Source organism: Drosophila rhopaloa, unplaced genomic scaffold (assembly GCF_018152115.1).
Source record: "Drosophila rhopaloa isolate 14029-0021.01 unplaced genomic scaffold, ASM1815211v1 contig_155, whole genome shotgun sequence".
NCBI classification, from domain to species: Eukaryota; Metazoa; Arthropoda; class Insecta; order Diptera; family Drosophilidae; genus Drosophila; species Drosophila rhopaloa.
Window position 1 is genome coordinate 3,894,031 of NW_025335034.1, and position 20,829 is coordinate 3,914,859.

Consider the following 20,829-nt stretch of genomic DNA (forward strand, 5'->3'; position numbering starts at 1 on the left):
TCCTTTCTTGTTTTATTTCAATTTATTTTACACTTTCAAGCTAAGTATTTAGTTGATTGCAGTGTTGATGGTATTTTATTTTGTCGTTTTTGTTTGCTTTGGTTTGCTGCTGCTGCTCCTGCTCCTGCCAAAGCTCCGCCGCTGGGACCAGGTGCTTCTCCACCCTCCGCGGCATTTATCTCCGACTGATGAGCTGCTGTCCGGGACATGAGCGCCACACGGCGGCGCAGCAACTGCTGCTGTTGGAGTCTGGAAGAGTAAGAGGATACGATGTGGAAATTAAAGCGAGGCATAGAAATCGAAATGTAGTAGATTTGTAACAACTGCAAGGGTATATAAACTTCGGCTTGCCGAAGTTTGCTTCATTTCTTGTTACATTCTCTCGCAGTATTTAAACACAACTATTTTTGCTAATGGGGCTTAATATAATGTTTAATGTTGCTTTTTAAGTGCTAAGATCAGAAAAGGGTAATCTTATTGGTAAGCACAATGTAAATTAGCTACCACCAGAAGAACTATTTTTTGGATCAAATAAGAATACCTCGGACACTATCTTTGGGTGACCAACTCGTCAGACACTTTGTGGTATCTCCGTATGGGTTCACTTATATGTTCGTGATTACCAAACGTCAGGAAAACATCATTTAACTACCGGGTAATAAGCGACACATTTTTTTCAAGCTGTTCTATTCTTGAACGGGTATCCAAGAATTCCAATTTAATCAATGTATGGAAGTCCTGAAACCTGACCGATAAACCTGAAACCTCGACTTCCGACGCCGACATCGAAAATTCATCTCCATTTTTATACTAGATGAAGCTGCACTGCGCTCGCAATTCATCTGATATTCGTTGGCCTTTTTTAATAACATTTATAACCTTTTACCATTCGGCACGTTGCATATTTACATTTACGGCTAAATATTGTATCTGGCTATTGTGTCCGACGCTTAAAGGCAGAAAAACGCATACCCAATATGGGACAGCGAATCCTCATATGAAGCCGATAAATTGAAAAGGTAAACGATGTTGAAACTGGGACCGACAGATAAATAAAAGCGCAATAAAGAAATTGGCCGACAGCAGCACTCAAACGTGCGGAAGAGAGACAGGCAGAAGCAGCAACAAGGACCTGCAAGGATGCCGCAGGAGCATGGAACTGCAGCAAAAGGCATTACGAGAAGAAACTCGCGAACGCACTTAATAATCAACTTCCTGTTGTACATATAAATGTGTGTGGCATTCAGACTCACGATGAATAAAAAAACCGCAGTTTAGCGATAGCCTTAATTTAGGTGAAATCAGAAAACGCAAATAAAATTAAACTTAATTGCCTTCAAAAAAAATTGTTCAAACAGCCAATATAAATCAAACCTTTTTTTAAGCTGCCTAATAAAGGAGTCTTAAGAAAACAATTACATTTAAATAAAGTATTGGAATTTAACCAACCTTTTAATTAAAGAATAACTCTATTAATTTGTATTTAGAAATAAAGCTTTAATCAATTATTTGATCCAAAAACTTAAAATGTTCGCTAAATAAATGTAAAAACGCTCAACTTTTCATTCTGATAATTGGTTTTTAAAACTATGGCAATATTCGTTATGTTATAACCATAACCAACACCCGATCGGAAGCCTATATCCTTTTGATCGAATTCTAAATAATTTAGTTCAAACCTAACTCTTCAATAACACTGATTCGTTTTTGGAATTGTTAAGAAAAAAAACAAGAAAGAAAGCTAACTTCTACCCTTTTTACCCTTGCAATTACTCTGTAAATTATATTCTCCAAAATTATTCATATGATGCATTCTTAATACTCATATAAAATCCCAACTTCCTAACTTTAAAAACACCAAAATTATGGCATTTCCAATCGTTCAGTTATATAGGCGGCCGATCCTTTTGAAATTTGGTAGGTTGGATTGATTGACCAAAAATAAAACCCATTGAAATTCCCAACTTCCTAACTTAACAAAAACCAAAGTTATGGCATTTCCGATCAATCAGTTATATAGCACCTATAGGATATAGTAGGCCGATTCCTGCCGTTCCGACTTATATACTGCGTGCAAAGGAAAGAAGGGTGTGTGCAAAGCTTCAATTCGATATCTTTAAAGCTGAGAGACTAGTTTGCGAAGAAACAGACAGACGGACAGACGGACAGACAGACGGACATGCTTATATCAACTCAGGAGGTGATCCCGATCAAGAATATATATAATTTATAGGGTCGGAGATGTCTCCTTCAGTGCGGTGCACACTTTTGACCAAAATTATAATACCTCCTGCAAGGGTATACAAAAGGCCAGACTATATATTTGGAAAACCGTTTCTTATAATATACATTTTACCTATCTCATGTTGTATTTGGTGGCTTATATGCTGTAGAAGCAAATCTTACCAATTATACCCAAAACTTTGGGTTTTCATTTTCTATACATCAACGGATCAGACTAAACGCTTAATGTTGATTGCCCTCTACTGCAACTGTAAATCCATCGGCACATTATTCTTAATCGATTGCTCACACGCATAACGAGCATCGGGCCCAAGTCAAAAGCTCCTCGATGGCCAGTTAATGAAAACAAGCTGCCTGTGACGAAATTAAGCCAACAACTTGTTTCTTTTCCTCTGGCGGCCTTGTGCTATTTGCCTTTCCTCTGCACGGCGTTCTCCTCTCCTTTCCTCTCCACTCCCACTCTTAATGTTACCAAATTTGCATTTCATGCGGCTCTTCGCATCGTCCCCATCAGGACCATCATCATCATCAACATCGTGGAGTCGCCATCGTCTCCGCCATCGTCATTTCTTCGTATTGTCAAGTCACGTAGCCAATTTCCAGGCTGCGTAAAGTCAATATGCCCCAAACCCATACATCCCAGTTCTCTTTAACATTGCTTTAAGAGCGCAAATTATATACTATATGTAGATAAGGCCATCTAATGGTCATTTGTAAGAAAAATTTGAATTGTTTTGGAATACTTTAAAATAAAATATTAATCTTGTGAATAATGATGAAATTAAACGATTTGCTTGGTGTCTTTCTACGAAACTTCACATTTTCTTTTACTTTAATTTAAACAAAAATGTATTTTTTAACTGTCGCTTACCTGAGCTTTTTATTTATTAATGTGTTTTTATTACAGTTATTATATGACTTTATTTATAAAAAAAATTTTAAAAAATTTATGATAAAAATAAATATATTATATTTCTTTTTAATCTTAATCTTAATAATAGTCAAAAAGTCTATTTTTATTTTTTGATTTAATTAAAAATAAAGTGCAGGACAATAGTCAAATATTTCTACCGGGAATATAAAATGCAAGACATTGCCCTACAGCTTATTTAATAACTTTAATCGAGTGATTATAAAGTATATATATATTCTGGATCAGCATTACATTTATATTGCAGTTAGTATATAAGTCGGAACTCGTCGGATCAAACGACTATATCATACAGCTCTCATAGCAACAACAGGAATAATGGGTAAATACAAGTTCAATTTAAATTTACATATACGGATATACTCCGAGATATAGAAATTTTCAACAATCCCAAAATCAATTTAATAAAAAGAAAATAGCTGCCATTTAAAAAAAAAAGAGTTTGTGAAAGAAATAGTAACCTGAAACAAATGAAGTAAGTTTAAAATAAATAACATTAATGTATGATTTCCAAAAATGTAATTCATTTAACTTATATTTATTTATACATATATGTAGGTATATGTACGAACCCGATTGGTTTTTCAATTTTAATTAAGAGACTTGCAATTGGTTTGGAATAAATGAATATTGTTGAAAATCCGTTCAGCTTAACTTTTTTAATTACTTTCACTTTTTCACAAAGCTGCTGACGTCAGCCCGAGGCAATTTGTTCCGATGGCAGCCTCCGAGACTATTGACAGATGCCTAGGCGCAAACCTAGAAAAAAGAAAACCAAAACAAAAACAGTCTCATAGAGGAGCACATTACACGGCCTTTTAATTTGAAACCGTCTTGAATTGTGTTGACACAAGTACTCAGGCTAAACACGCTGGAGCCGGTCCTATTCAAAATGAATGAGATTAGACGCCTTGAACAGAGCGATCCCGCCCACGCCCCGGCCGTCTGCCTTATGAACATAACCGGGGGCGTCCCAGCTCATTGTCACTGGTGGCACAGCTTTCATGGCCAGAACACTCCTGACTGCGAGTGGATGTGGCAGCGAGTGTGTTTGGGTGCACAGGTGGACGACAGGTGGCTCCAGTCGAGCTGAGCTCACAAAGAAAATGGTCTTCATTTAATTAGTAAAGTGGCTGGAAGAATTATATATTGGACTTAATGTCAAAATACTTGACCTACTTACTCAATAGCTATTTAGTTTGCTCAATGCAGCTATATACAACCTGAATTAGCAAAAAACCAATGTGTGATGATATTATATATGATAATATTTAATTTAATGTTAGTCAATACTTAATAAAATATAGTTGTAATGATTCCTGATCGTCTAAGTCAGTCACATTATTATAATGCAGTATCAATAAATGTTTTTTTATATTATGGAAGCTAATACACATTTAATTAGATTCGATTTTAGCATATACGCACTTTAAGTAAAATCGTTCAAATCGAAATAAATATTTGTCGTTCCATCTCAAACGTGTCAACCATTTTCGGCTATGTTTTGGAAAATTTCGAAAAAGTATTGCGTCATTTGTGTAGGATTGTTAAAGTTAGTTTAAGTTAATCACCCTATAGTTAAGTCAGAAATATCAGCAGAGTCCAGCTTTTGCATTTATCTCAAATTTATTTAATGAATAGCTCTACTTTTTTTAATCGATGTCATTAAAAGGTATCGTAAAATGTCAAACAATAGAGTAGGTAGACATCATCAAATATCAAAAAGTACAGAAAAGGTTGCCGTTTAGAAGTCGGTCTCGGTTATCATTTGAAAGTTTTTTTTTAATAACTTCGGTTTGTACCTACGTAAAGCGTTACTCGTCAGATTTATTTGCAAGCCAAGAGTCTTTACTTGCATAAGGGACGCCACGGCGAAGAAAATTTTGCAACATAAGATGAACATTGGAGAGAAGAGACATCCATTGAATATACTGAAGACCACCACACCAGCGAGAGGAACGACCAAATTCCAAATTGACGAACGAGCTGTGACGCTTTTTGAAGCATGAGCTAAATATTCGGAGAAGACTATACAATCTGCCGAACTATAGATAAATCAAAAGAGCAAGGAGTCAACCGTGCTTTGCAAAGTCGCAGGTACGCTTAAGTATAAGCAGATAAGCATACGAGATGTTCAAAGTGGAGGCGCCACCTGACGAAGTTCTTCTACCAGACGAAGTCCTGCAAGGAAAAGGGCTACCAGAAAGGCGTTACTAGACGAAGTCCTACAGGGAGAAGGGCTACCAGAGACGCGCTACGAGAGAAAGTCCTACAAGGACTATTTAACAAGTTCTGCCCAAGAATAATCAGCAGAAGAGGTGTTTCCAGAGACGTACTTCTCGAAGAAGATCCAAGAGGTGTCAAGTAACGCAATTATTCACTTACTGTAACTTGAAAATTCAAATTGATGTTTCTAAAAACTGGGAACAGATTCCACCGACCGAAGCGGTTAACAGTGAGCTGAAGCTGGGAATAGTCTTGCGCACGGCGCAGTGGGAACAGCATTCAACAGTTTGCCGACACGAAAGTCCCCTTCTAAATGCCGATTGGGAATGGAAATGAATGAAAAGAAACGGAATACGCCCGAAACTTCAGTTGCAAAATGCGAAACTTGAAACGAACCATTCCCAGTCAAAGGATGTCGGTTACATCACAAGGCAATGAAATGAGATGTGACCGGAGGATTTGTTCAGAATAAGACCTGAACTCGGACATGCATTCGCATTGCTGAACAAATCCTCCTGTTTTTTAAATTTTAGTTTAGGGTAATTGTAGGTTGGTAAACTAGAAATGCTGCAAAAAGGAGGCTAGCCAATATGTGTTGTTTTCTGCTTATATCAAAGACAAAACAAAAATGATGTATGTATTATGACTACAAACCTATAAATATTTTCTATCTGCAAGACAAACCTAGTTTTTATACCCGTTACTCGTAGAGTAAAAGGGTATATTGTATTCGTGCAAAAGTATGTAACAGCTAGAAGGAAGCGTTTCCGACCCTATAAAGTATATATATTCTTGATCAGGGTCACTAGCCGAGTCGATATAGCCATGTCCGTCTGTCCGTCTGTCCGTCTGTCCGTCTGTCTGTCCGTCTGTCTGTCTGTCCGTATGAACGCTGAGATCTCGGAAACTATAAAAGCTAGAAGATTGGCATTTTGCATGCAGATTCTAGGAGTTCCTACGCAGCGCAAGTTTGTTTCAAAAAGGTGCCACGCCCCCTTTAACGCCCACAATCACTTATATACGATTTTAAAAATTTTAATATTTCGGAAAAGTAAAAATGCAGTTTTATTGTGCTTATCAATACCTATCGAAATGTAGAACAAATTTTTCAAATCGGACCATTCTTTAAAAAGTTATGCGTGATCAAAGTTTCTATCTCCATCTCCCTCGCACTCCCTTTACTTGAGTAACGGGTATCTGATAGTCGGGGCACCCGACTATAGCGTTCTCTCTTGTTTTTGCTTGATTCCCGAAAATGCAGTTTGTTGGATTTTTAAATTGTTAAACCATTTCACATTTTATTAAAAGACTTGCTACGCATTTTCATTATAATCTTGTTCATGGTTTCAGTTCGGGCTTGAGGTAAATTCTTTTAAGATTCCAAAGACCCTGACTATAAATTATTCAATAACGTAATAATAGTTAAAAATTTTAATTCATTCGTTTCTTTCATTTTTGTTTGGTATTTTTCCTTGTTTTCGATATTTTATATCCTTTTATTATTGATTGCACACTTGTCTGCCATCAGATAAATTACACGGCAAGTGTTTAAGTGTCATTCGAATGGAAAAGGAAACTTTTTCTACGGGCGGCGCGAAAATAAAAGGGAATTCGCAACCGTTGCCTCCAAAGTTGTTGCACTTTTGTTTGAATTTTCTTGGCTCTTTCATGGTCCCGTGGCCGCGAAAAGTTTTTTTTTGTATCACAATGGCCTCTGTGTGACTTTCGTGAGGGGCTTGTGGGTGGTGGAGGATTACCCCGTTTTCCTTCGGCGGCAGCTGCTTTAAAACTTTTGATCCTCCTCATACATATGCTACATGTGTACTCTAAGGAGCCTCGAGGCGAACTTTGCACTGTCTCCGAAAAACGATGAGGGGGTTGCTTGACGAGGAGGAGGTGGATCTGCGGTCGAGGATGCCCTGGGGGGTCGGACCTGTCTGTCAAAGTTATAATGTGTGGCTGCCTAATTTGCTGTGAAAACTGATTTGCACATTATCAAAAAGGTTGTCGGGCTCGAAGCATCACAGTTGAGGTTAAGGTTGTCACAAAGACTTGTTATTAACCATCATTAAATTGTTTAATTATTCTCTCTGCCCTGTTCAGTGCTGTCGTTTATCAATGATTTATAATGACAACCTAAAGTTTACAAAAGCCGCATGACTTTGCATAAATCCATTTAATTAACAATTATTTTAAGTGTGCACATTCAATCAACGATTCAAATAATTAAAAGTGCTTAAAGCTACCTTTGCTTTAGCATTATCACTTAGTTGATGTATTTAAGTACAGTTTTAAAAGCTGCCAATAAATTAAAGAGTCAATTTTGAATGACGGAGGCAATGGCAAACACAATGGTGTTTGCTGGGAAATGGGTAAATTGTATTTATTTATTTATTAGAGTAACAAAGCTCTTATCCTTAATTGGTTTATTTACTAGAGTCAAGGGTTTAAAAGCCCTTACAAATACTTCTCGCAATTGTTAAAGGAATAATATATATGAAAATGCACATCTGTTTATGCGGAATAATATCAAAAAATCAATAACAAATCATCTATAGACCTATATAAAAAATTAAATAAATAAATAATTTATATTTTTATTACTTTTCTATACTAATAAATATTTTACAAATTTTGAGAAATAACGTGTAGTTGATGTTTTTTTACTATTTCTAACTTGAAATGTTTCAATTCCAACAATAATAATTTAATAACTGGCCTTAAATTATTATAGTTTTTGGTTCAACATATTTTTGAATTGAAACTTTTAACTCGATTTCCTTAATTATGCTAACCAAAAACACACCTTTAATTTAGAAAATTGTAATTAAACGACCCAGTAATTGTACGGTAATGCTTTATGAACATTTGAGTCAAACACAAATAGTACCAATAGATTGGAACCCAAATCCATTGATATCGTCATTATGTCTTGTAAAATTGGGTGCTTGCGCAGCGAAATGCGCACAAATACACACCCTCCCACTGCCATTCAAATTCAATCAAATCTAAAATTCATATTTACCGATTGTTCGCTTGTCGATTGCCACATTATGCGCTCTGAATTGATACTACCAACATTGGCGATGACTTCAGCGACCATCCCGTTGAATTATGCAGCATTTATGGCAGCCTGTGATAAACTCTGAAGAAAATTAGTACAACAATCTGCTGGCCCACATATTTGTACTCTTTAAAACCGCAGAGGCTGACCCCTGAATATGAAATGAGGTCAAACCGTGGGGGCGCGGTCGTGGGCGGAATAAATCAGCGATGGCCCATCGTAAATTCCGAGACTGTGGCCAAAGGATCGTTGGCCGGGCATATTATTAATATTTTCCATATCGCTTTTGTGCGATTTAATACTTTGTTTGAGTTCTTGAAAAGTGAGACTCGCAGCACAATGGCCAGCTGAGGATTGCAGCCGGCGCAAGGGCGTTGAAATAAATCAAGTCGAGAACCGAGACCGAGACCAAGACCGAGAATAAAAATCAGCGTCGACATGCAGACCACATCTTTAGCGATGAGGGGTAGTGGCCTCGTACGGCGTGGGCACATGGGGCGTATGAGCAATCGCATGCGAATCCAACTCCGTGCCAAAGACCTACTGCTAGTCTCAATCAAACAAAGAGCCGTTGTGCAGCTTGCTTAAATGGCTAAAGTAAGAGGGCTCTGGTGATTGTCCAGGGTCGGTTAGCAGCTTTTTCCATCTCCCCATCCTTTCGACTCATATACAAACAATGGCATTGGGGGCCAGGCTGGCTTAATGAGTGTAAGCCACAAAATCAACGAGTTAAATCGTGTAAAGAATGAAGCTTGAACCCTGAAAACAGGCTGCACTGCACTATGAAAAATTATATTAGGGTATGAAACATGTTTTGCGATCAAACATGTACAATCTGATCTATCCAATAAATTTTGGAATTTGTTAGCCAGTCCATTTAACAAGAATTTTTGACTTTTATAACGATTTGATTATACATATATCACCATTATATTAAGCTTGAAATAAGCTTTATTTTTGAAACTTTTTACCTTTTGAGTTTGGATAAATTAAACAATAGCACAGGAATAATCTATATGCCGGTGTCCCAACTTAGCGAAACCTGCAATATTGTTTATTTAGGAAACAGTACTCATAATCCCAATCTCTATTATAGTTCCCACGGTCTCCATTTTCTTATAGACTTGACTGCATCGTTTTACAAATTAATTTTATTCAAACCTAAGTCTTATTTCGTAGCAATTAACTCACTTCTGGCACAATGTCAGATATTAACCACAATACGTTCTCCCAGTGCAACGCATATCCCAGTGCATTTCGTCCTGGTTCCGTGCTGCACATTTATCAAATTCTAATATGCCTGCTCAACCATTCGACCCACCAACATCCCGCAACCGCCAGCTGTCGCCGCTCCCTGGAATGGATGTGTGCCTTCCTGCTTACGAATGCCACATGGCGGAGGAAGCACTCCGGACTTCGGTCGGAGCAACAATGGGAGACGCAGCATGGATTGCAGCACAGGATCAAAAACATTGCTTCATCAATTTCAGTTCAAAGAAGGGGCAAACAATGTGGCAATGCTTCAAAACACAGACCCAAAGGGACAAATCAATGTGGGTAAATAAATTGTGAACGAACCTCAATCAATGGCCCGGTGATTGAATCGATAAATAAATTTGCAGGCATGCGGCAGCAAATCGAATTCTAATTTGACTCAAGAAGTTGCAAATATTGCACTGCATTGCATGCACATTGAAGTTTAATTATGGCAAATACTTCAAACGAACACCTATTAAATTGTTTGCCCAAATTAAATGTCCGACTGTCGACCGTTTAAGGTCGAATGACTGGCCAAAAGGGTTGACACGACCAGAAACAGAGGCCTCAGCTCGTTTGCGGTCTGCGGCTGCTGATTTACGACGACAGTCTGTCATAATTTCGCAGTGGTGTTTGTTAATGCAGCCGAATGGAACTGAAACTGCCATTCGGGCAGGAAAGAAAATCAATTTGTCAATAGCAATCAATGCGTTTTTAAAGCACTAAAGCTCAATGCAGAGCTGTTAAACTTTTAATTCCATTTGGATAGCGGGACCAACAAATAAATCAAAGTCAGCCAGGGGTCGACGTCCTCCCAGCCTCCCGATCTCTTCCTCTCCGTTTCAATAGGTCGGCAGCTGCAGGGAATGAATTAAAAGTACCAACCAAAAAACAAACAAACAAACAATCCCAGCGAATGGCCAAACAAACATACAGCATAGTAAAAGTTTTCAATTTCGCTACAGTTGCGGCCGTGATTTAAGCACCACGCCTGCTGTGACACACCAGTTCGGAATATACGATGCGACTCCCATGCTCAATCCGAAAATAAATTCATTAAATAAAAAATAAATGCCGGAGAGCGGCGGAAAGTGGCTTATAAATTTGAACTGGCAGCCATAATTTGAGCAATCATTTAGAAATAACATGAAAACAAATGCATTCTGTCTAAATTGTTTGCTACAATTTCGATTTGAGTGTGCATTCAATTGAAATTAAATTCAATTGTTTCTTTATTGCCAATCCCATGCACTCTGACACTCACTCATTCTCCTCCGGCCTCCAGCCTCCGTCCTCCGAACCATCCGCCCATCCAGTCGGGCGTGCGATAAACAATACCCCATGCATTTTTAAAAATTGCCTGTATTTGAGATTAACGACATCCGCCGTATTTATAGGCAAAACGTTGATACGCTGCCAGGAACAACACTTGGCCAGCCACTTCTCTGAGGTCACCCGGGCCAAATGTACGGCATGCATGTTTTCGGGTGTGCATCCCGATCCCGATCCCGCCACCGACAGCCCCTATCCACAGTGGATTTGAGCACCTCAAATACTTCCATAAATGGGTGTATTTTGTTTGCCCCGAATGCGATTCAGTATTACTCATTACACGAAACACAATTTTTGTTTAGTCAAAACAATTTTTATATTTAAGTATATAAAATAAATTGTAATAAAACTTCTGCATCTGTTTACTCATTCAATGAATAAAAAATTGACCCAAATCTTAAATCTAAAGAACGACCCATTTGTATTCATAAAAAGAACAGATCGTTTCATATTAAATCCTCAACATTCCAAACACTTCCCTTTAAATAAAAAATCCCTTCCGACACCTTTTATTCAAATTTAACTAAACTAAACAGTTTAAACCGTTTGCTTACCTCAGAAAACTATATTTCTTGTGGATATTACCTTTGCTATTTTTACGATAAGTTTTGGCGATTGTAAACATAGCTTAAATTAATTATAATTTTAAGAAAAGTTTCTTCCAATCATCATCTGATACTTTAAAACAAATTTAAAAAAAATAATTCTTGCTAAGAAATGAATTTATACAGACGTTACTATTTTCTAGAATTATATTGTTTTTGGGCCAGCAGAGAACCACTGTGCCTCCGCTTCAATATTTATTTGTTTTTGTGTTTCGCCGCTGCACGGCTACGTAAAAAAGGAAACCCAAACCAACTAGAAGCGAACCCGGAAAAAGAGAACAAATCGGGGCGGAACACATTTCATAAATCTTATCCGCGATTGAGCACAGCTTGGACAGCCTTCGAATTTGTTTTCGATTTTTTGGCCAGCACTCCCCGGTCGGTTATTTTGTGGCCGATTTGTTTTTCGTCGATTGCTGTTCGGCGTGCTGGCCGCTTTTCTCCGCCGGTCGGGGTGTTGATGCTGGCTTTGGCTTTGGCTTTTTCAAAGCGGGATAGGGCTGTTTCTGGGACTCCGCCTCCGCCGGTTGGCACTCCGTCTTGAGCAGCTTCTGGTGCTTGTACGGGCCGTAGCGGGTGCGCGGATCGGTGCTCCGGCCGAAGGAGATGAAGGACTTGGGCTGCTTGGACGGCTTGCAGGGATCCTCTTGGGGCGGGGTCTCCACATCGGTTGGCGTGGACGGGGGCGGTGGCGGTTTCCTTTTCTCGGGCGTTACCTTCGCCGGAGGACTGCATTCCACGGGCGTTGACAGTGACCAACGGCGGACGGCGTTGCAAAGGATTCGCAGGGCGCACACCATGGCGATCAGCACGGAAAGCAAAACCAGGACCAGGAGGATTCCCCGACAGACGGACCACCAGACGTGATTGCCCCCGGCCTCGTACCGCTCCTGATCCCCGTGAGCCGCCACCTGGCGGGCCACCTCCCTGCGCAGTTTGTGGCAGTCGTAGGCGGACATCAGGTTAACGCGGTTCTTAAAGGGAGCGGGCAGGTCGTCCGCCCACCACTTGTCCCACAGCTCCGCCTGATCCGCACTGGGCAGCAACTGGGCGCAGTGGGCGCACACCTCGTTCATCCACTGCTGGCACTCCGTGCCCTCCAGGTTCAGTCTGCAGGCTGGATTCATTTCGTTACCTTTGAAACGAATATTTTCCAGATAAATTGCTTCTCATTTCGTTATTTTTTCCTGAGCTTGCTTAAATTTCCTTTGTTTCTCAATTTGGCTTGATTTGATAAAGGGAACTTATATTTTGTATACCAACGGAAAATTGTAAATCAGATTGTCGAAAATGAAAAATATTATTATTCTAGCTAGTTTATAAGAAAATTTGTTATTGAGGCTTTTTTAAACACTTGCAGTGAGGTATAAGGACTTTCAAATGGGCTATGTCCAGGGATCGTAAATAAGAGTTATTTGAGAATTTTAAATCAGTTAAAACTATTTTTACACTTTTCTACAAATAGCAAAATAAAGCAGCGAGATCTGTAAAAAAAAATTAATGACCGAGTGGTCCTTTTTTAATTGACAAATTGTTCACAATGATTTCTTGATAATTTTATTATTTTTAATAAATGTGCAATTATTCGTTATTTTTAAAGAAAGGAAACATTCATTGAGTGCTTTGGGTATCGATGTGATCCCTGTGACCACGATTCATAAAATTGGACCACTTTATACGGTATTTCCTTTTGGGCACGGTGTTTTCCCTGCCAAAATTTGAGGGCATACTGCCATAGATTAGTGGTGATCCGGCCACAGCTTGACTAGTGGACACATCCAATCCATTCCTAACCGGCATTGGTGAGATTCTTGGACAGCTCTGGCTTGAAAAGGATTCGTTTGCTCCTTTTAGTGTTGATCCTGATTTGATTTCCGCAACAGCGCCTGACTCCAATTCTGCGACTGGTGGAATGCAAGTTGTCGATGTGGTTGGCAACTCCATTAAATTACAGTAGTTAGCCTTAAGAATGCCTTGGGTGGGAAATTCATTGGAAACCTCCCGACACAAATCCAATGGACAGCTTTTCCATCGTTGCGAAGACACCTTGATTTCCGACGAGGTGTCAGAGGTCTCTGTTTGTTTACAAGACGACTCTTCTTTGGTGGGGGGCAATCTTTCCAAGAAGCGGACATTTGGAGTGATGGGCTTTGGATTACTACCTCCTGAAAGCCTACGATATGAGTCGCTCTTTTTTCCATTCCCATCGGATTGGGCAAAGAGACAACTCTTGGAAATCAGCCAGATCCAGAAGCCGATCACAAAAAGCAAAAAGGTTAACATCAGGCAAAGGATCATGGGACTAACTTCGAACTCATCCTGAGCCCCCGATTCCAGATCACGTTTCAGCTGAAGGCATTCCTGGGATGTGATCATTTTATGTCCTGGTGGCTTTTCGATAGCGTCTTCTGAACTGCATTTTGATTCAAGTCCGCCACCGCATATTTCTTTGTGGTTTGACATTTTTACGAAAGTAAAATGTAGCTAACATTTATATTGAAATGCTTGCATAAAAAACTTGCTTTGATTTTTTGGTATTCTAAAGAATGAAATAAAATTCATATCGTCCTTTTATTTGAACTTAGGTTTGTGTTAATTTATATATCAAAATACACTGATGTCGAACACTGTCAAAAATTAAAATAATAAAACGTGGAAGTGCTTGTCACATTTTAATTAGCTCTAATAAAATATTTTTATAGAGGTGGTTATCTGTACTAGTATTAGATTTGAAGCAGTTTACGTTACAAAGATAACTAAGCATTTCCGTATATAAAGTTTTCTTTATAATATTTATTTTATCACAAAATAGTACATTTTGCTCTAGCTTAAGAAACATGATCAAAAGTAATAATTTTTAATTTATAAAGGGTCTAAAAATAGTAATTTTTGTCGGACTTTGGTACTTTTGGGGTCTCTTCTTGTGGAGGAGAAGAAGATGTGGGAGGAGGTGTGGGACGCTCTGGAAGTGGCGGTAAAGTGGGATGAGGAATGGGAGGAAGCGTCGGATGAGAAGGGAGCGGAGGAAGAACCGGCGGATCAGGACGTGGTGGAATATGCGTAGGAGAAGGCTTAGAGGGAGCGGAACTAGAACGAGGTGAGGGCTTGGATAGAAGTGGGTAGGGTTCGACCTCATCTGTTCGGTTGGGGCCTCTGCTGGTCGATGGCTGGCCATCTCTTCTACTACTGGAAGCACTTCGCGATGCCCCAAAGAATGGTGGCCACCTCCACGATCGGCCCGTTTTGGGATCACTGAATTCTGCACCTTCAGTTTCGGGTGGAGGTCCCATAATGTAAACTTTTGGTGAGAACATATTTGAGTAATCAGATTGATCTTTCTTAGCGTCCCTTTGATCGTCGTCATCTTGTTCTGATGCAGGCGACTCATTTCCATCCTTGAATGGTTCCATAATTTCCAAGGGAATGGGGAAAATAATATTGACTCGACGTTCCGAGGCCATAGAAGACAGCACTTGCAGATGCCTTAGCTAAGTTGTGAAGAAAAGGGATAAAAGGGAACGGATCACTGCTCCTTAAAGCACCTTTTCGGATGCTTACTTGTAGGGTAATTTGGTTGCCGGACATCACATCGGAGGCTTCCTTTAAAGCCATTGAGGCCTTGGCCTCTCCTTCGGCCAAAATTATCTTCGCCCGCGCTTCCCTCACCGCCTCCGCTTCGCTGGCCAAGGATCGCTCCAAGCTGCTGGGCAAGGAAATCTCCATTCTGGGGAGGAAGCCTCAAAAAGTAGGGGTCAACTAAAGGTCGAGTGTTGGCTTACACGTCCACTCGCTCCACCCGCACGCCCCAACGAGCTGTGATCTCGGCCACCACCTGCTGGATTTCCCGGGACAACTGCTGCCTGGAGGTCAATAGTTCGTGGAGTGGCTTCGAGCCGACGATGTTGCGCAGGGTGACCTGGGAAATCCGTTCGGTGGCATCCTTCGCATCGTCCACCTTGATGATCGAGTCGATGGGATGGTAGATGCAATAGAAAACAGCCGCATTCACTGTGATCGTAACCGAATCCTTCGTTAGCATCTCCTGGGGATCCACATCCACCACATCTGTGCGAATATCCACCGTATCATAGGAATCGACGCAGGGCAGCTGGAACACGAGACCTGGACCAAAGCAGTTCCTAAGATGAGGAAATGGTATTACCAATATAGACCATTCCTGAGGGTAGTATCACCTGATACGACCCAATCGGAACATCACAATTCGCTGGTACTCTGCGGCCACGATCAAACAAAAGCACAGCGAGAAGGGTAAGAATATCACCACCAAAAACCAGGACACGCACACAGCTATTTTTTCAATGATTCGATTGTTTTCACCTGTAAGGAATTAAATACAGAAGAAGCCGGTCCTTAAGTTTATTCTTACTCTCATCGCGAGAAGCTTCCATCTTGCCAATCTTCTCATATTGGACTCTATATTGCTCCTTCATTACAATAAATTTATTTTGTAAAGATAATTGCTGTATTGAAGGTTATTTCAAATACGTATTCAAGTTTATTTTGAATCTAATCCAACTTAAACACCACTATCCACTTAGTTCTTTGAACTTTTTTCAAGCTCCCCACGGCCTGTGTGTTCAAATTTAATCATTTGCATATTGCGCTAGCAGAAGGAACTGAAAAACTTAAATTTTATTTGAAATTGCATATTTCAAGCCAGTTCCTTGAATGGGAAACTTTTTCGGCAGCAAAAAAAAGAAGAATACATAAAAATTCTCAGAATGGTCAGTCACAAACAAAAATTGGCCAAAAATAAAATAGAAGGCAGAAACTTTGTCGCAGAGCGAAGCTGACCAAAGTTCATAGAGCAAAAGAAGGAAAACTTTTGTTTTCCCGCCTTCTTCGCTATTTTTTATGAAGCGACAAACAAATGGCAACTGACTGACCAGCTTTAATATTGTGGACTGGGAGTTGGGGGAGCGGGGTAATAACTTCGAAATGACTTTTGTTGCTTCCTTGCGGCAGTCTGGAAGTTGCCACCTATTTCTCTTTTTTTTTTTTTTGCCCTTCCGTGACCACATGTGCCGGGCTAAAAGAAAGTTTTTCCTCTCTCACCAGATTCATGGCCCGAGCGCCATCGTAAAGTAATTTATGTGATTTGCCCATTCTTCTGGCGACCCCAGCCGGCGGAGCCTCACCTCCTGCCACAATTCATCTGATTGCAAGTGCAGCGACATATGGTCAAGTCAGAGTCCAAGTCCAGCCAATTATCTTGGCGCGTCACATAGAAAATTACTCTATTATATTTCGCTCTGATGACGGATAAAGTTATTAGTCCCCAGGGAGGAGGATGTGTGGTCCTGCCGCAGACTACGAAACAAAGAGCAAATGAATGTCCTGACCCGCTCTGATATACTAATCCATCATTGTCAGTTGTCAGTTGGGGGGAGGGGGGTGCGAGGATGTGGTGTCCTGGTCCTCGTGTGGGAGACGGCTAAAAAGAGCACTGCATAAGGCAGTGGCAACAATAAGAGGATCCACCTGTTGGCAAATTAATGGCATTTCAATGCAGTCTCAGATACCGATGAAATTGGCTCAATCATCGCTGATTGGTGGTCGATAATTGTGGGTCGTGTCAATTCAGTGAGGATGAGTTGAACGATGGATGTGAAAATGTATTTATCTGTGCCAGTTTTTTATGTAAGTTGCACTCAGCTGCAATTCGAGATAAACTTTGTTTTCATACTCTATTTGTTCGTATTGGGAATGTTAAAATATTTCCCTTGGTTCTTATTTTAAGGTAAAATGTTGAGTGAAAACATGAGACTACTGAGGACCAATAAACTTTAATACTCATAAATTGAGAGTGCATTATTAAGGTACAATTTTTGTATCAATATTAAAAATCCTTTTTAATACGATACAAGATATTTTAGTTATGTGTTTGTCGAATGTAAATTGAAGTTTGTACAAGGTAAACAGTTTCTTTAGAATTGCTTTAAACGCTACAAACTAAAAGATGTGATATAAAAAAACGATGAGAATTGCTTTTATGGGGGTAAAGAAAAAATAAATTTGAAGTTTTACACTTGAAATTATTTTTTAAGTACTTATATGCGCACAAATCTGGCAAATATGATATATAATTTTATTTGAGCTCTAATTGGATAAACTATTTTGTGTGTGCTTAAAAGCTTTTAAAATGTATTCAATCTTCTAAAAATATAATCAAACCTTGAGTCCGCACAAACGAGAAGTGTGCGTTGCAACTAGCTTTACATCCAAACAGACATGACTCAGTTAGGTTTTTACTCTACCGGAAGCATTCACATCCGCAGCACTAATCAAAATTTTAAGTGATTTTAACCAGCCTTTTATATTGTTCGAAATACCAAACAAATTATACAATTAGACCATGCGCGACCGTCCAGCGCCGGTGGGCGCCACGTGGTTCAGCAACCTGTCCGACTTCCAGGTGGAGGCCATCGAGGCCCTGGCCTTCTCCATCCGGGACGACCAAGCCGAGGCGACTGTGTACCGCACCCAGTTCTGCCTCAGTCGGCTGGGAGTCACTCCCATGGTGAAGACGCGGATGCTGCGCAAGCTGCTCAACGTGTGCCGCGGCAGCGATTTGGCCTTCCTCTACTTCCTGCTGGAGGCCTGCTACAAGGGCGCAGGATACGTCTACAGCGAGCGGATCCTGATGGCGGCCATTACGTTCATGGACCTGGAGATGACGATGCGCGAACTGGACCGCATCCTGCCGCCGGGCGTGGAGCGTCTGAACAGGATCAAGAAGTCCATCGCGCCACTGGTGGCCACCACCTCCATCTCCGTGCCGCCCACTCCGAACATGCGGGTCTCGGACCTGCGGAGCGTCCGCTCGCCCTACTTCACGCCGCTGCCCAAGCCCAAGGTGCCCCGCGGCGGCAGCAAGTTCACCACCAGACGACCCTGCCTCGTGGTCACCTTCCCCTTTTGGCCCGCCGGCGAGAGGCCCAACTACAAAGTGAACGACGAGAACCGCTGGTTCGCCCATTACAAGTTTCAGCCGGTGAAGCGGATGCTCTTCCAAATGGTCGGCGACATCATGGGCGACTACTGGTGCCAGATGGGCGGAGAGGATGGCCCGCGTTCCGGGGACGAGACGATGCCCATTTGCGAGTTCCACAAGGAGGCGCTGCGGCAGGAGCAGCTGGTGAAAGACGCGGCCGTGGTCAAGGCGCACAAGCAGTGCCTGGCCCTCATCGACATAACGACGCGCCAGGATGCGGCACTCAGGAAGCGCATCGTGGCGCAACTGGACAGGGACATCGAGGTGTGCACGCTCCGCTGGCAGCGTCTCCGTGAGCGCCACCACACGGATGTCGTGCTTCTGGAGGATCACGACCAGCTCTGTTCGATGGGCAAGGTGCCGACCGCTGTGCAACCGGATAAGATAAAGCACCTCTTCCACGAGGCGGACATCGGGCGCCTGAATGCTGCACCCACTCTGGGAGTCCAGGTCATCACCGGGAAGAGCACCGTGAGTCGCCTGAGCACAGTGCGGGTCTCGGATCCGGAGGACGACATCCCCTGCCCGGTGGAGGTGCAGGAGGAGAAGCTGGCCAAGTGCCCGCCTCCTCTGCTCGGCCACATGAAGCGTCCGCGGAGGGTGATCATGACGCAGATGAAGGTCGGCGATGAGAAGCTATCATCCTGCACGAAGCCCCAGAAGCCGGGACGCTTCTTCCAGAGGCCTGGCCGGTGCAGTCCCTTTTTGTTCCACTACCACGAGGTGGCACCGCGGGAGCAGAATCCCGCTCCCAGGGACGTGATCCGCGGCGAGGCCATTCGCTCCTTGAGGGAGGAGAGTTGTCCCTCCAGCGAGGGTGGCTACAACGAAAGGGTGGATCCGCGGGCCCAGGTGGTGGCTGCCATCGTGGAGTGTGCCCAGAACATGTGGTTCGGCTCATTGGAAGCCCATCAGCGGAACCAGGCGTCTTTGAAATCCGAAAAGCAAAACGGTTCGGACCAGTCAGATAAATCCAAACTGCACCACTTTTGCGGCCAGAGTAAGGACGACCTGGACTGGTCCAGGGAGATCACCCACTTCGATCCCGACAACCTGCAAATGATGGAGCGTCTGCTGAAGGATGGCTTTTCCATACTGCGGCGGGATCCGCGCTGCGTCTTTGCCGCTTTTCCCGACGCACACAAGTCGGCCGTGATGCACGAGTGGATAAAGCGTCGATATGGGAAAACCTACAGCTACGAGGAGATCGGCAAGATGATCCGAAAGGGTCTGAACATCTTTGCGAGCGTGGAGAACCAACTGACCATGGCGCCCAGTGCCAAACGACAAGGATACTCGGAGAAAGACACCTACGACGACATCAAACGCCTGCAGGCGCTGAGCAAGAAACTGAAGGAGAACTACCGGATGCCGCTCAACGACAGAATCCTCAACCTGACCCGCATCTGCTGGCAGGCCCTGCAACCCCACCTGGTCAGAGGCTCCTCCGTGCTCAACAGCTTCTTCGCCTATCTGCCCGTTCGCTACGCGGACATGCTGAGGTAGGAGGAGGATGTAGTGGTGGAAGCTCGGACAAGACAGTTCCAATGTTGCTTAATAGTTGGTTACTAAATTTGAAGTGGTGTGCCTTTTACTTTATATTGATCTGTATAATAATAAAGTCGGATATATTAAGTCGAACTCATGGTTTGTGTTTTAGGAAAAAGACGAAATATTGTTATATTTGTTTATTTAATGCACACCGCATTAAAGACATTTCAACAGGTAAGTGCCACAAATAGGTGTATGCACATATAAATATGTGTATGCACATATAAATACCAAATAAATGTGACATTTTGCCATGAACAGCAACATAAAAATTCGTCGCTTCACAAACAAATAAGACTGAACAAATTTAAGGAAAAACAGGAAGCCCGTGTTAAGCGAGGGCCAAGTGTACAAAAAAAAGTTTACACTTAAATTAAAAACAAATGATGGTTTTAGCTATTAATTTATTCTGCATGCACCTTTTTGTAAGAAATTAAACACCCCATTATCTAATGGAGAGGTAGAATTACCAATTACATCAGTCTTTACTGAACCAAGAAGTAATGAAGATTTGTTAGTAAGGGATACCACAGCAACAATAAAATACAGGCAATATTATTTTACCAAATAAAAAACTTCAAAAGTAAGTTGATCCAATTTACAA

General features: G+C 41.6%; 4 protein-coding genes across 5 annotated transcripts; 1 reads left to right on the forward strand and 3 right to left on the reverse strand.

Annotated features, from left to right (window-relative positions):
• Positions 1–11,945: 11,945 nt before the first annotated feature.
• LOC108037204 lies at positions 11,946–12,786 on the reverse strand. Its single transcript, XM_017113726.2, has one exon. The coding sequence runs from the start codon at positions 12,784–12,786 to the stop codon at positions 12,043–12,045; it is 744 nt and encodes a 247-aa protein (XP_016969215.2). The 3' UTR covers positions 11,946–12,042.
• A 453-nt stretch (positions 12,787–13,239) lies between these two features.
• LOC108037203 lies at positions 13,240–14,174 on the reverse strand. Its single transcript, XM_017113725.2, has one exon. The coding sequence runs from the start codon at positions 14,120–14,122 to the stop codon at positions 13,271–13,273; it is 852 nt and encodes a 283-aa protein (XP_016969214.2). The 5' UTR covers positions 14,123–14,174; the 3' UTR covers positions 13,240–13,270.
• A 258-nt stretch (positions 14,175–14,432) lies between these two features.
• Positions 14,433–16,161, reverse strand: LOC108037201 (band 7 protein AGAP004871). Of its 2 annotated transcripts, XM_017113720.2 has the most exons (5): positions 16,047–16,161; positions 15,853–15,997; positions 15,439–15,798; positions 15,218–15,383; positions 14,433–15,147 (listed from the first exon to the last, which is right to left on the reverse strand). In XM_017113720.2, the coding sequence occupies exons 1-5, from the start codon at positions 16,108–16,110 to the stop codon at positions 14,533–14,535; spliced, it is 1,350 nt and encodes a 449-aa protein (XP_016969209.2). In that variant the 5' UTR covers positions 16,111–16,161; the 3' UTR covers positions 14,433–14,532. The 2 variants fall into 2 exon arrangements, with proteins under 2 accessions (XP_016969209.2, XP_016969210.2); XM_017113721.2 differs by lacking the exon at positions 16,047–16,161 and having other exon boundaries at positions 15,439–15,781; positions 15,853–15,956.
• A 1,772-nt stretch (positions 16,162–17,933) lies between these two features.
• LOC108037200 lies at positions 17,934–20,315 on the forward strand. Its single transcript, XM_017113719.2, has one exon. It carries the CDS (start codon positions 18,036–18,038, stop codon positions 20,178–20,180), a length of 2,145 nt encoding a protein of 714 aa, XP_016969208.2. The 5' UTR covers positions 17,934–18,035; the 3' UTR covers positions 20,181–20,315.
• Positions 20,316–20,829: the final 514 nt, after the last annotated feature.